A 16,564-nucleotide genomic window follows, 5' to 3' on the forward strand; every position below is an offset into this window, starting at 1 on the left:
TCTCAAATATTTCACCATTAAGTGGTGTTCAGTTTAAGATGAGTATTCTAGATCATGTTGAGAAACACCTACTTATAAATCTTCCTACTTATAAAACTTTTGTTAAAAATGAAGTTGAATTTTTATCCAAAGCCTTTTTGAAGCATACCCAAAATGATAATGACTTTTCTCTTTTGACCTACTGATGGAATACATTTCATTAATACTTTACTTGATATTAAACCATCATTATACTGTTTGATCAAAACATTACATTTTATTAATATACTATCAAAATTAATATAATATTTTGTTTAGAAGTCTGTAGCTTTCATAACAATGGGCCTGTTGGTCATGTGTGCATGCATGCATCCTTTGTCATAACTGAGCAAATGAATGTTGCTTACTAAATATTAAAGCACTACCTAAAATTAAGTTGTTTTTTCTACATCCAAGAATTGGATTAGCTTATGAATTATATCTTCCTGAAACTTGTTTTAAAACTCTCCTTTAAAACTATCTATACTTAACACTGGCAACTGACCCATTCAAATTCTTTTTATTTCCAGTTTTTTGAAATATAATTGACATATAAGATTGTGTTAATTTTAAAGTGTACAATGAGATGATTTGATTTAAATTCTTATCTCCAATGGAGAATTCATGAAAGTTGCATTTGTTTGTTTGTTTTAATCTCCCCCAAGGACACAGTTATACCATCTTAACCCTTTTCACACCATAACATGCTTTCTTCCTTTTTGCTTAATTACACTTTCTACCTATTTATTTGCCTTTTCAACAGTTTGTGAATTTACTTATCCATTTTAATGTTTCTGTTTATCATCAACTTATCAAATATCAAGTATTTTTCCTTATTTTTCTAATATCAAATTATTTCAAGAATATGAATTTCCTCTCAGTTTTTTTTTTTTTTTTTGCTGTACGCAGGCCTCTCACTGTTGTGGTCTCTCCCGTTGCGGAGCACAGGCTCCAGACACGCAGGCTCAGCGGCCATGGCTCACGAGCCTAGCCGCTCCACAGCATGTGGGATCTTCCCAGACCCGGGCACGAACCTGTGTCCCCTGCATCAGCAGGCGGACTCTCAACCATTGCGCCACCAGGGAAGCCCTCCACTTAGTTTTTATACTATCCTTTGCGGCAGGTATTATCTGTATTTACCAATATTCAGTTCTCTTCTAACTCAAGAACCCTTCTTTTAAAGGTAGGCATGGGCAGGTGATTCACTTTGGCCAATGCAATGAGGGCAAAAGTGATGCATGCCACTCCTGAGAAGTATTTCCTTATTGTAGCTCACGTCTCTCTGGTCTGCACTTCTATCAGTTTGGCAATTGGAAAAGAAACTATCAATCTAGAAGTGCCAAAAAATCTAAGCATTCTCTAGTGCTGAGCCAACACATGCAAGACTGCTGCCCTGGAGAGTCAGCCAGAAGCATGTTTGACATTGATTGAATGAATGAAACTTAAACTGTGTTTAGCCACTAAGATTTGGGGAGTGTTTCTTATGAGAGCATAACCTAGCCTCTTCTGATTAATACACATCCACCTAATTTTTACAACATTATATACAATTCATTAATTTCTAAATAGCTAAAAACTATAGTTTTTTCTTTTCTGCCTTGAAAAATTACTCATAATTGTATTTAATATTTTATTATTTTTGCCTTATCTCTTTTTATTCTTTTTTTAATATACTGTGATAAAGCTTTGGCAAAATGTTTTTTTTAATAAATTTATTTATTTTCTTTTTGGCTGCGTTGGGTCTTCGCTGCTGTGCGTGGGCTTTCTCTGGTTGCGGCAAGCAGGGGCTACTCTTTGTTACGGTGTGTGGGCTTCTCATTGCAGTGGCTTCTCTTGTTGTGGAGCACAGGCTCTAGGTGCACGGGCTTCAGTAGTTGTGGCACGTGGGCTCAGTAGTTGTGGCTCGCAGGCTCTAGAGCGCAGGCTTGGTAGTTGTGGCACATGGGCTTAGTTGCTCTGCGGTATGTGGGATCTTCCCAGGTCAGGGCTCAAACCCATGTCCCCTGCATTGGCAGGTGGATTCTTAACCACTATGCCACCAGGGAAGCCCCTGGCAAATTGGTTTTTGCTTTTACAAAACTATTGGTGTTTTCCTTGTGACCTACAGATGACTACATTTGCATGTATTTTCTATATATATCTATAGACATTTGAATGTATGTGGTACCCATTCATAAGGTACAAAGGTCAATAAGTGTTTAGTAAAACAAGCTGAATATTTGATCTTTATATGTTAACATTTATTTTCTATCTGTTAAAGGCTAACAGAAATGATTGAATGTACTCCAGTATAGTTTTGGTTTCTGTTAGATTCTTCTGATTACTTCCAAAGGTTTTCTTTTTATACTTTCAACATAATTCACTCAGCACTAAATGCTTATTATTAGAAATTCATCTTTAACTTGAACTGTAACATTCAATATAAAATACTCCTTTAATTCTTCTATTTACATTTTTTTTACCCTGAACTTTATCTATTAGTAATATCATCCTGATTTTCTTTTTTTATGGTAAATCTTGCACATTTTTGCCGGTCTTTTAAGAAATGTTTTATACCTAACAGTCTCATTTTATTTTAAGCTGTCTCATAAATGTCATCTAATTTGAGATCCTTTGCACATTTTAATGGGAATATTTAATCCATTCCATTATTGTAATCAATGAAGCTGACTTACAGTTTTCTGTTTTTCCTATTCATGTCTTCATGGTATTTCCTTTTGATTTTTGCTATGTTATAAGAGAATATTTGGAGGGGGGAGGTTCTATATGATTTCAAGGTTATATCTTCAAGATTTTATATTCAGATGTGTTTAAACATTGTGCAACAAGTTTCTCCATTTTTATCAACTGGACTCACCTATATAAAAAGGCCTTAACCCCTTATGAGGTGAAAATCAAAAATTTTGAGGATTCATCAAGGTTCAACTCTTTTTCCCAAAATGCATATTAACTCTTACTAGGAAGAGGCTGAATATGGTTATATAAATAAGGCACTACTACATCCTGCCAACTGACTGAATGCATACATTGCCTTTCTCTTTCTTTCTGACTTAGTGATAAAGTTGGTATATATAATTGCTTTGAAGTGTGTGTTTTTTAGTGCTACCCAACTCTTAAATTTTTAGATCAAATTTATTGAGGTATAATATATATACAATTAAATTCCCCTATTTTAAGGATTCATTAATTTTGACAAATAGCACTTACTTTATATTCTGAAAAAATTCAACCTACAGAAAATATAAAATTCAAAGACTATCCATATATCCTTCACACAGATTAATCTATTATTAATATTTGCCACATTTTGTTCTTTCTATATATCTTTATCTACCTGTCTAGGGTTTTTACCCACAACTGGTGTGTCTTGGAAAAGAGATCACACATAATTTGCCATGCTGAGAAATGGCTCTCAGACACTTAGATTTTAAAGAACTTCTTTTTTTAAGCTAGAAAAAGAACTTAGACTACTAGCTTTCTATTGTGCTAAAAAAGACAGCAAAAATTGTACCATTCATATTAGTGCCTCATTTCCTAAGCAAGGACATAATCACCCAGTAAAGGTTAGTTCTTTAAATGAATAAATTTAGCTTTTTGAAAAATTCAGTCTATTTTTCTTATTTTGTCTAATTTGGCTGCAGATGGGCCCTGGTCCTCAGTCCCGAGTTTGAGAGCCACTGTCCAGAGAAGTAGACAGAACAGATAGTGAAGCAAAAAAAAAAAGTATGGATCTGGGCATATATTGTTCATTTTGTTGAATTATATGGTAGTAAGTTGCAAACATTTCAAGATGTAGTTCCTAAGAATAAGGACTTTCTCCTGTTTGCCTACTAGACCATTATCATGCTCAAGAAACTTAACTTTAATTCAATAATATTAAATATATAATATAATAATATCTGTAATAATTAATAACTATCTATACATAGAATATACATTTACATAGTATCTATATGTCATATCTAATGATTTCAAATAAAAAATATTTCTGGGCAAAGAAGCTAATCCACAGATTTGCCTAATGCTGAATACAGCCTCCAGCCCTGCCAATAGAGAAACCTAACCAGAGCTTCTGAATCTCAGTAGCCCACCCTGCAGCTCCAATTACAGTGGCACTTGAGCAGAGAGCCCAGCCAGTGGCTCTCTGTCTGCAGAGCCAAGGCAGTGGCCCTGAGTGTCCAGGGAGCTTAGAGTACAGTCTTTCTGATTTGATCCAAAAATATAATTTCCAGTCCAGGGCCTGTTTTGCCGCTCAAACTTGGCAAGAAACTCATTGATAGCCCTGCCCAAACCTAAACACATCCTCCAGCCCAGCCTGACAAGGAAACCTGACTGAAGATCTGGGAATCTCTGTAGCCCATCCTGCAACTGCAATTAGAGCAGCCCTTGAGGGGAGAGCCCATCCAGCTGTCCTATCAATCTGCAGAGCTAGGATGGTGGCCCACCAGGCCAGTGAACTTTGTGCATAGTTCTGCTTAATTTGATCCACCCCACAAAAGACTGGAATTGGGGCCTAGCCTACTGCTGAATACAGCCTTCAGCCCACCCGACCAGGGACTGTACCTGAGTATACAGGATGCTGTGTAGCCCATAATATAGCTCTGCTTACAGGAGCACTGAACAGAGAACACAGCCCATGGCTTTCTGCATCTGCAGAGCAAAACTGGTAGTCCCATCTGACCAGGGAATTCAATGCACAGTGTTGTCTGATTCAAGTCCTCAAACATGAGCCATGGAGGCTATGGGGCTCATTCTGCTGGCACACCAGGGCAGGGGAGCTAATTCATAGGCCTGCCTACTGCTGCGTATAGACCCAGTGCTGACCACCTAGGATGCCTGACTAGAAAATCCAGGCAACTGTGGAGCTCATCCTACAGCTGCACATGGACAGAGAACTAAGCCAGGAGTCCTATATAACTTTTCTTAGCCAGCACCCTTCCCGTGACCTCAGTGCTCAGGCAGTAGCCTCACCCAAAAATAGACTCTGAGAGCAAACCCCATCTACCCAAAGACACTACCAGCTGATACTCCCAAAGCCTCAAATTAAGTTTAATGGTGAAGGACTATCTCTGCCAAAGTGAGCCTATAAAGTCTGGAATAGAGACAGCCAATTCAAATGCTCAGCTATCGAGTCTGGAACACAGACAGCTAACTCAAATGCTCAGATATCAATGTGAGGTATCAAGGATCAAAAAAATCAGGAAGATACCTGATGACACCACCGGAGGAAACTAACAAAGCTCCAATAACTGCCCCTAGTGAAATGTCAGACAAAGAATTCAGAAAAATCATCTAAACAAGTTTAGTGAACTACAAGAGCACAAAGACAACTAATGAAAATTAGAAAAACAATGCATGAACAAACTAAGTTCAACAAAGAAATAGAGATCAACAACAACAAAAACAAATAGATATCTTAGAGCTGAAAAATATGATAACTGAACTGTAGAATTAAACAGAGAGTTTCAACAGACTCAACCATGCAAAACAAAGAATCAGTTACCTACAAAACAGGTCATTTGGCATTATCCATCCAGAGTGCAAAAGAAAAAAGAAGGAAAAAGAGTGACGAAAGCTTATGAGACTTATGGAGAACAATAAGAAGAAACAATATCTATAATATGGAAAACCAGAAAGAAAGGAAAAATAAAAAGGGACAGAGGGTATATTTAAACAAATGATGGCTGAAAACTTCCCAAACATGTGAAAAGAAACAGGCATCCACATCAATAAGGCCTAAAAGATCCCAAATAGGGGTACACCAAGACACATTAAATTGTCAAAATTCATAGACAGGGCTTCCCTGGTGGCGCGGTGGCTGAGAGTCTGCCTGCCGATGCAGGGGACACGGGTTCACGCCCCAGTCTGGGAAGATCCCACATGCCATGGTGCGGCTGGGCCCATGAGCCACGGCCGCTGAGCCTGCACGTCCGGAGCCTGTACTCCACAATGGGAGAGGCCACAACAGTGAGAGGCCCACGTAACACAAAAAAAAAAAAAAAAAAAGTAAGAGGAAAGCAACAAATCACATATGTGTAACACTTTATGAGGAACGTTCATAAGACTAACAATAGATTATTCAACAAAAATTTTTCATGCCAAGAAAAAATGGGATGATACATTCAAAATACTGAAAGAAAAGTCTGTCAACCAACAACATTACAACATTACAAGCTGTCATACAGAAATGAAGGAAAGATACTTTCCTAAACAAAAGCCAAGGGAGTTCATCACCACTCGACCTGACTTCCAAGATATGCTAAAGGGAATTCTTAGAGTCGAAATAAAATTATGCTAATTAACATCATAAAAACATCTGAATGTCACAGAAAACTCACTGGTACTGGTAAATATATAATCAGAGTTACATTCTCTAATGTGGCAATGGTTGTGCATAATCACTAACAACTCTAGTTAAAAGATTTTTTTTTAGTATTAAAAATAACCATATCTAAAATACTGTTATTGTATATACAATATTAAAACTGAGTAAAGTGTAATATGAATAACCTAAAATTTGAAGGGGAGGGTAAGTAAAAATGTAAAGTTTAGGAATGCTAGGAAAGTTAATTTGTTAATTTGTTATCATTTTAATTTAGGGAGCTATATCCTTAACTCAGGGGTCAGATTGACGAACTACAGTCCACAGGCCACATATAGCCTATTGCCTAATTTTCTATGATTCTCAACCTAAGAATATTTCTTGTTCTCAGTTGCTTTGATGATAGGGGAATGCTAACTGTGAACACCAAATAAGCAAAATATTATCCCTTCAAAACAATTTCATTCTCATTAGCAGACTAATATACAAAATTATTATACTCAATTACTATTATTATATTTTGAATTTTTGTCACTAAAAATTCTAGGAATTTAAAAAAATAAAATATGGTGCTACAATATTTTATGTAAACCTCATGGTAACCAAGGAGGAAAAACATGTACTGTAAGTCCCCTACATACAAACCTTCAAGTTGTGAACTTACAAAGATACGAGCATGCATTCCCATGTCAAATCACATAAGTTAGTTCATGTGTCTGGTGTACAATGTCACGTGTGTGCATCCTCTACAAGTGGTTGTGCTTTTGTGTACTTTACTGTACAGTACTGTAAAGAGTATAGTACTATAGTATCTTTATTTCAAGCCCAGGATGTCCAAATGTAAGCATAAAAGCAGCAGTGATGTAGCTGGTACTGATAAGAAGCACCAAGCAATAACGATGGAAACAAAAGTGAAAATAATTGAGAGACTGGAGCAAGGCAAAAAGATGGAATTGGAGGCCCACAGAAAGGATGAAGAGAGACAAGAGGAAGAAGAAGTAACTGAAAAATAGAAGAAATTCAGGATGCAGGAAATGGCAAGGGGATTTTCTTTATTTGAGGAGGCACTGTTAGTTTTTGAGGCACAGGACCCAAATGTAGAATGGTACACGAAGGTTGCAGCAGCCGTTCAGAATCCAATCCACTGCTACCATGTCATCTATGACAAGAAGAAAAGAGCTACTACCTAGACATCACTGGATTTTTTTCAAGAGGGTAGGCAGAATTGAATCCACAAGGAACCAGAACCTATGCCATGAACCTCAGGTGTGAGTGAAGTTGTAGCTTTCCCTGTCTCTTATTGCTGATGATCCTTCAGGTCTACCGTCTCCCACCTCCTCTCCCTCCTCCAGTCCACTGACTCTTCTTGCCTGTTCACTCGATGCCAGCCCCATATGTCAGCTGTTGTACTGTACTACTGTACTTTTCCAGGTACTGTACTATAAGATTAAAAATGTTTTATTTTTTGTGCTTGCTTGTCTTTTATGTATTATTTGTGTAAAAAGTATCATAAACCTATTACAGTACAGTACTATATAGCCAATTGTCTTAATTGGGTACCTAGGCTAAATTTGTTGGACTTACAAACAAATTGGACTTAAGAATGCACTCTTCGAACAGAACTCATTCGTATGTAGGGGAATTACTGTAATAGTTACACAAAAGAACGTGACAAAAATGGTCAAAGCATATTGATACTAAAAGTCATCAAATCACAAAAGAATACATGAGGATCAGAAGTGAAAAACGATGGCTTTACAAAACACTCAGAATATAATTAACAAAAGGGTAGCAGTAAGTCCTTACCAATCAGTAATTATAAATGGGAAGGGATTAAATTCTCCAATCAAAAGACATAGAATGTTAAACAGAAAAAAAGAAGCTCCAATAATATGCTGCCTATAAGAAACTCAGTTTAGCATTACAGACAAAAACAGACTAAGAGGGAAAGGATGGAAAAAGAAATTCCAAGCTAATGGTAACCACAAAAAGTCAAGGACAAATAAACTTATTTCAGACAAAATAAAAGTTAAACTAAAAATGGTAACACAAAGAAGTGCATTTTATTAATATAATGATAATGATAAAGGGTCAATCCATCAAAAAGATACAACAATTGAAAATATTTATGCATCCAACATCAGAGCATGAAAATATATAAAGCAAATACTAACAGAACTAAAAAGGAGAAATAAACAACAATACAATACTTGGAAACTTTGATACCCCATTTTTAACAATGGATATCTCATCCAGCAGAGAATCAATAAGAAAGCAACAGATTTAAACATTATAGACCAAATCTACCTAACAGCTATATACATAACATTCTATCTGAAAACAGCAGAATACACATTCTTCTCAGGTGCAAATGGGACAATTTCTAGGATACACCATGTAGGGCTACAAAATAAGTCTCAGCAAATTCAAGAAGACTGAAATCATAGCAAGAATCTTCTCTGATCATAATGGTAACAATCTAGAGATCAATAACAGGAGGAAAACTAGAATACTGAAGAATACATGGAAATTAAACAAAACTCCCAAACAATCAATGGCTCAAATAAGAAAATAACTGGAGGGAAAAGATCTTGAGTCAAATAAAAATGGAAATAAAATATAACAAAATTTATGGGATATGGCAAAAGCGTTCTCAGAGGAAAGTTTATAGCTATAAATGACTACACATCAAGAAAACTGAAAGATCTCAAATAAACAACCTAATTACATCTCAAGGAACTAGGAGTAAAAAGAAGCTCAGCTGAAAATTAGCAGTATGAAAAGTATTAATAAAGATTAGAGAAGAAATAAATGAAAAAGAGAAAAGGAAAATTATAGAAAAGATGAACAAAACTAAGATTTTTGCTGTTAAGAAGGTAAACAAAGTTGACAAATCTTTAGCTAGAATAACCAAGAAAAAAAGAGCAAGGATCCACACCAACAAAATTAAAAATGAGACCATAGCTATCACAACAGATAACACAGAAATACAAGGATCATAACAGGCTACTATGAACCATTATATGCCAACAAACTGGACAGCCTACAGAAAATGGGGAATTGTTACAAACATACAACCTACCAAGAATGAAACAGAAAGAAATAAAATTTGAACAGATCAATAACTATTAAGGAGATTAAATCAATAAATAAAAAGCCTCCCAGTGAAGAAAAGACCAGGACTAGATGGAGTCACTGATGAATTTTACCAAAACTTTAAAGAACTAACACTAATTGTTTTCAAACTCTTCCAAAAAATTAGAGGTGGGAACCCTCCCAAACTTATTTCATGAAGCGAACATTACTCTGATAACAGAGCCTGAAAGCAACACTACAAGAAAAAAATAAAAACTATAGGCCAATATACCTGATGAATATTGATGCAAAATGATGAATAAAATTCAGCAACTCATTAAAAGGATCATTCATCAAAATCATTGCATAGCTAGAACAACAGACATAGATCAATAAGGAAGTAGAAAGACCAATTGTCCTAATAGATATACAAAACACTAAACTCAACAAGGCAGAATATACAAATATACATTCTTCTAAGCACACATGAAACAGCGATGCCAGTATCATGGTAACATGAAATGATCTGTTTGTCTCCCCACTCAATCACAACCAGTAAAATATCCATAACACAACAAGTTTTCTGTGCCCAACACACCAGGATGCTGGAGAATTCCACCCATCTATAAGGTAAAGGTGGGCAGACTGGAACACATAATGGGGGTGAAACCAGAGGAACAGCAGAGGCACTGACTGCAATCCCATCTCCCACCCCATAAAGAAAAGTTAAGAAAAGCATTCCAGTGAGTTAAAAAATAAAATTGATGAATAGAATGAGTAATTTACCAAAGAGATTGAAGCTCTTAAAAAATAAAACAAATAAATAAATTCTGGAGCTAGAGAATTCAATAAATGAGATAAGAATTCATTAGAAAGCATTGGAAATAGAGCAGACCATATGGAAGAGAGAATTAGCCAGCTCAAACATAGAAAACTAGAAATGATACAGGTAGAAGAGAAGAGTGAAACAAGATGGAAAAAATGAAGAAATTCTGTGAGAACTATCTGATTCCATTAGGAAGGGCAACATGAGAAAAATGGGTATCCCAGATCGAAAAGAGAGGAAGAAAGGAGGAGAGAATTTACTTAAAGAAATTATAGCTGAGAACCTTCCAAACAAGGGGAAGGAACTGGATATACAAGCTTAGAGAACACCTAATTATATCAATGCAAAATAACCTTCTCCAAGACATATTATACTAAAATTGACAAAGTCAATGACAAAAAACAAATTTTAAAGGCAGCAGGGGAGAAAAGGTAACCTACAAGGAGCCCCCATTAGGCTATCAGCAGATTTCTCAGCGGAAACTCTGCAGGCCAAGAGAGAGTGGAATGACATACTCAAAATATTAAATCTGAAAACTGTCTGCCAAGAATACCCTATCCAGCTAAGTTATCCTTCAGATATGAAGGAAAAATAAAGGCTTTCCCAGACAAACAAAAGCTGGGAGAGTTCATTACCACTAGACATGTCTTATAAGAAATGTTGAAAGGAGCTCTTCTACCTAAGATGAAAAGGCAAAAGCACACAAAACTTTGAGTAAAATGATATACAGACAAACAGAATTAAAAAACTGCAACTCTGTATTAGAATTGGTTGTTAAGCACTTCATAGAATAAAGGTTAAAGGCAGCTGGGTGGAGTAGAAAAATGACTATAGCTAATTCAATTTGGTAACAAACTCACTACATAAAAAGGGATAGATAATTTGAGATAACACAAAAAGGTAAGAGGAAAAGAATGGAACTCATACAGGCAAATGAAGATAAGATGCTACCAGCAGAAAAAGAACTATTTTAACCTATGAGATGTTTTATACAAACTTCATGATAACAATGAAATATAAATCTAGAACAGAGACATAAAACACAAAAAAAGAGGAAACTGAGAAAAACGTCATGGAAAACCACCAAACCAAAATGACAGACAGAAACACAAGAAAAAAGAAACAATGGAGATACAGAGCAGCCAGAAAACAAAAGCAGCATTATGAAGACCTCATTTATCAATAATCTCCCTAAATGTAAATGGACTGAATTTACCAACCAAAAGACACAGAGTGGCTGAATGGATTAAGAAACAAGACCCAATAATATGGTGCCTCCAGAAGACACATCTTAGCTCTGAAGACAAACACAGGCTCAAAGTGAAGGGATGGAAGATGACACTCCAAGCCAATGGCAGCCAAAAGAAAATGAGTGTAGCCATACACATAACAGACAAAATAGACTTCAAGCCAAAAAAAGTAACAAGAGACAGAAATGGACAGTATATAATGATAAAAGGAACAATTCATCAAGAGCACATAACAGTTATTAATATGTATGTACCAAACATAGGAGAACCAAAATATATAAAGCAATTATTAACAGACCTAAAGTCAACAAGGAAACAGTGGCCTTAAATGAAACATTAGACAAGATGGATTTGATAGATTTGACCAGAACATTCCATCTAAATGCATCAGAATACACATTCTTCTCAAGTGCACATGGAACTTTCTCAAGGACAGACCATATATTGAGAAACAAAACAAGTCTCAATAAATGTAAGAAAATTAAAATCATATCAAGCATCTATCCCAACCACAATGTTATGAAACAAGAAATCAACTACAAGAAGAAAGCTCTGAAAATCACAAATGTGTGTAGACTAAACACCATTCTTTGAACAACTATTGGATCAAAGAAAAAATCAAAGGAGAAGTCAAAAATTACCTGAAGACAAATGAAAATGCCACATATCAAAATCTGTGGGATGCGGTACTAAAAGGAAAGTTTATATCAACACCAGATTACCTCAAGAAATTAAGAAAAATCTCAAAGAACCAACCTAACCCATATCTAAAGGAACTAGAAAAAGAAGAAAAAGTGAAGCAAAAACTCAGTAGACAAAAAAAGGAATTAATAAAGATCAGAGCAAAAATAAATGAAAGAGACTAATAGAACAATAGAGAAGATAGATGAAACTAAGAGCTGGTTCGTGGAAAAAAAGAAAAACCTTTAGCTAGACTAAGAAAAAAGAGAGAAACTCAGAGAAAATCAGAAACAAAAGAAGAGAAGTTACAACAGATACCTTAGAAATACAAGGATTATGGGAGAACACAATGAACTGCTATATGCCAAGAAATTTAACAACATACAAGTGGATAAATTCTCAGAATTATACAACATTTCAAGACTGAACCATGAAGAAAGAAAATCTGAATAAACTAATCACTAGTAAGGAGATTGAATCAGTAATTTAAAAAATCTCCCAAAAAACAAAAGTCCACAGTGAAATGGCCACATAGGTGAATTCTACCAGTCAAAGAAGCTTTAATATAAATCTTTTCAAACTGTTCCCAAAAAATTAAGGAGGAAGAAATGCTTCTTTACTTATTTTACAAGGCCAACCTTACCCTTTTACCAAAATTAGACAAGTACAACACACAAAAAAGTACATTAAAGCCTAATATCTCTGATGAATATAGATGCAAAAATCCTCAACGAAACGTTAGTAAACCAAATACAACAATACGTTAAAAGGATCATACACCATGATTAGGTGAGATTTTTTCCAGGGACACAAAAATGGTTCAACATCCAGAAATCAATTAGCATGATACACCACATTAACAAACTGAAGAATAAAAACCATATGATCATTTTGATAGATGCAGAAAAAGCTTTTGACAACATTTAACATCTGTATGATAAAAACTATCAGTAAAATGTATATAATAAAGGCCATACATGACAAACCCACAGCAAACACTATATTCAATGCTGAAGAATAGAATGCTATCCCTCCAAGATCGAGAACAAGACAAAGATGTCCACTATCACACTCTTATTCAACATAGTTTGAGGAAGAGCCATCAGGCAAGAAAAAGAAATAAAAGGCATCCAAATCAGAAAAAAGAAGTAAAACTGACCTATTTGCAGATGGTATAATTTTACATACAGAAAATCTGAAAGACCCCACCAAAACCTGTTATAATTATTCAATAACGTTGCAAGGTACACAATCATTATACAGGAATCTATAGTCTTTCTATGCAGTTAACAATGAACTAGCAGAAAGAGAAATTAAGAAAACAGCCACATTTACTTACTTAAAAAAAAGAGAAGATACAGATTTGAAAGGCTCCCATGGCCCTCATGGAGTATGATGGATGGATGAGTCCAGCAGTCTCAATGAGTTACTCATTAGGAAAAGGAAGTCTCTCCTCCCAGGTTCTTGTGTGCACTGGGACTGAGAGAAAAAGCGGTGACTTCATAAGAGCCTGGGCAAGACCTACCTGCTGGTCTTGGAGCATTTCCTGGGGAGGTGGGGGATGGCTTTGGCTCACTTCAGTGACATGGACACTGGTGAGAGAAGTACCTGGGAGTATTCATTGGGGTGAGCTCTCCTGGAAGCGGCCATTTGACAGCAAGACCTGGCCCCACCCAATGGCCTGTAGGCTCAAGTGCTGGGATGCCTCAGGCCCAACAACCAACAGAGCAGAAACACAGCCCACCCATCAGCAGACAGGCTGCCTGGAGTAGTCCTGAGCCCAAAGCTGCTCTAAACACACCCCTTGACATGTCCATGCCCACCAGAGGGAAAAGACCCAGCTCCACACACCTGTGGGCAGGAACCAGGCCCTCCCACAAGGAAGCCTGCACAAGCCTCTTAGAACAGCCTCACCCACTAGGGAATAGACACCAGAAGGAAGCGGAACTACAATCCTGTAGGCTCTCGAACAGAGACCACAAACACATAAAGTCAGACAAAATGGGATGGCAGAGGAATATGTTCCAGACAAAGGAACAAGATAAAACCCCAGAAAAACAACTAAGTGAAGTGGAGATAGGCAATCTACCTGAAAAAAATAATTCAGAGTAATGATAGTAAAGATGATACAAGATTTCAAAAAAGAATGGAGGCACAGAATGAGAAGATACAAGAAATGTTTAAGAAAGATCAAAAAGATCTAAAGAAGAGAGTTGAACAATACAATAATTGAAAAGAAAAATACACTAGAAGGAATCAATAGCAAGATAAAAGAGGCAGAAGAACAGATAAGTGAGCTGGAAGACAGAATGGTGGAAATCACTGCCACAAAACAGAATAAAGGAAAAAGAATGAAAAGAAATGAGAACAGTCTAAGAGACCTCTGGGACAACATTAAACAAACCAGCATTCGCATTATAAGGGTCCCAGAAGGAGAAAAGAGAGAAAGGTCCTGAGAAAATATTCAAAGAGATAAGAGCCAAAAACTTCCTTAATATGGCAAAGAAGTCACCCAAGTCCAGGAAGGGCAGAGAGTCCCATACAGGACAAAACCAAGGAGGAACATGCTGAGACACATATTAATCAAACTGACAAAAATTAAAGACAAAGAGAAAATCTTTTTTTTTTTTTTTTTTCATGTTCCTTTATATTTTATTTACCATAAAGAGAATACAGCAAACACTGGAGTAAGGCTTTTTAATAATTTCTGATGTAAAGTTTAACACTTAAAATTATGTTTGCTCCCCCCGCCCTCAATTCAACATGCAGATTTCATTTATTTCCAGATACAGTGATTCTAGAGCATTACACTCTCTGGATAGTTTTATAACAGAGCATCCTTGCCCTGTTAATACAATTTCACAAACTATGTACAATCATGGTATACTACCATCATTCAAAGAGTTCCCCCAAATGAATACATTCATACAATATGAACATTAAAATGTAAGTTTTTAAGACATCATCTTCATAAGCCAAACCACAAAAACCCAGGTTCTAGTTTTAAATGTGTTTATGAAGACTGCTGCTGAGCTCAAAGCATGCAGATGTTCATGACCACCTAGATGAAGCTGGATATATTGAAACTCCTTCAGTAGGTCCAATGATGCAATTTTTCACTCATCCCAAGTATCTCCATATTTGTTTACTTTGACTTCTTTTTTTGGCATTCTTTCCTGCATAGGCCTGACTGAGGGGTCAGTCTTATGTGTTAAAGTAACTTCATATGACTCTCTGTTCTTATTCCTTAATTCCTCATATGTTATATTTTTTCTTTTAGGACTTTCTTCAATGTTGGGATCAGGTCCTTGGGCAATATGATCAGTAATACCAGTGGGAGTAGATTCATTCATAGAAGAACTGAATGGAATTGGCTCATAACGAGGAAGCATCTCTTTTTCTATGTTGCCTGCTTCTGGGGATGTCACAAAAGATGAATGACCACTCACGTTTGAGTCATATTTTGACTTCTGAGAATAGTACCCAGTTGGTGAAGATCGTCGTGTCTGTCCTGATCGTAAAGCTTCTCCAAGAGGGGAATTCTCAAGATTCTTGAACTTCTCTTGGCAAGTTTTCACATACGAAAGCTTTCCAGCAAAGTATCCCATGATGCAAGCAAATATAAGTTTAGGGATGGAACCATATTTGGGATGACTTGAAAGGATTCCTTTACTAATCAATCCTTGAGTAATCAACATACTTGTTGCAGCCAAAGGTACAGCTGAAAGGACTGCAGTGACCTCATGAAGCAACAACAGGGTTATCTGAACCAGAAGCTTTCATCACTGCATTCTGCAAAGACTCTTCTTTCTTCCTCTGTTGGAATGTAATCAGCCCCTATGTGGGGAATTGGTCTTGGAACTTCTGCATTCCGCTCTCCAAAATCAGCCCTTCCATTCATCTTTCCCAGACACGGGCTCAAAATGACCCAAAGAGAAAATCTTAAAAGCAGCAAAGGAAAAGCAACAAAAAACATACAAAGGAATCGCCATAAAATTATCAACTGATTTTTCAGCAGAAACTCTGCAGGCCAGAAGGGTGTGGCACAATGTATTTAAAGTGATGAAAGGGAAAAACCTATAACCAAGAATACTCTACCCAGCAAGGCTCTCATTCAGACTTGACAGAGAAATCAACAGCTTTACAGACAAGCAAAAGAATTCAGCACCACCAAACCAGTTTTACAACAAATGCTAAAGGAAAAACTCTAGGCGGAAAAGAAAAGGCAACAACTAGAAAAAAGAAAACAAATGGGAAAGCTCACCTGTAAAGGCAAACATGTAGCATAGTCAAGAAATCATCCACACAAAAATATGATATCAAAACAAGCAATCATGAGAAGAGGAGAATACAAATTCAGGATATTGGAGATGCACTTGAAATTAACAGTCA

At 36.3% G+C, this 16,564-nt stretch overlaps 1 protein-coding gene across 1 annotated transcript; it reads right to left on the reverse strand.

Moving 5' to 3' along the window:
• Nucleotides 1-15,288: 15,288 nt before the first annotated feature.
• LOC103091452 (OCIA domain-containing protein 1-like) lies at nucleotides 15,289-16,073 on the reverse strand. The gene is given in 2 exon segments (XM_082931474.1): nucleotides 15,289-15,893; nucleotides 15,929-16,073. Coding segments are annotated over 2 exon segments (750 nt in total).
• Between the last annotated feature and the right edge of the window lie 491 nt (nucleotides 16,074-16,564).

This window comes from Lipotes vexillifer, unplaced genomic scaffold (assembly GCF_000442215.2).
Source record: "Lipotes vexillifer unplaced genomic scaffold, Lipotes_vexillifer_v1.1 scaffold1383, whole genome shotgun sequence".
NCBI lineage: Eukaryota > Metazoa > Chordata > Mammalia > Artiodactyla > Lipotidae > Lipotes > Lipotes vexillifer.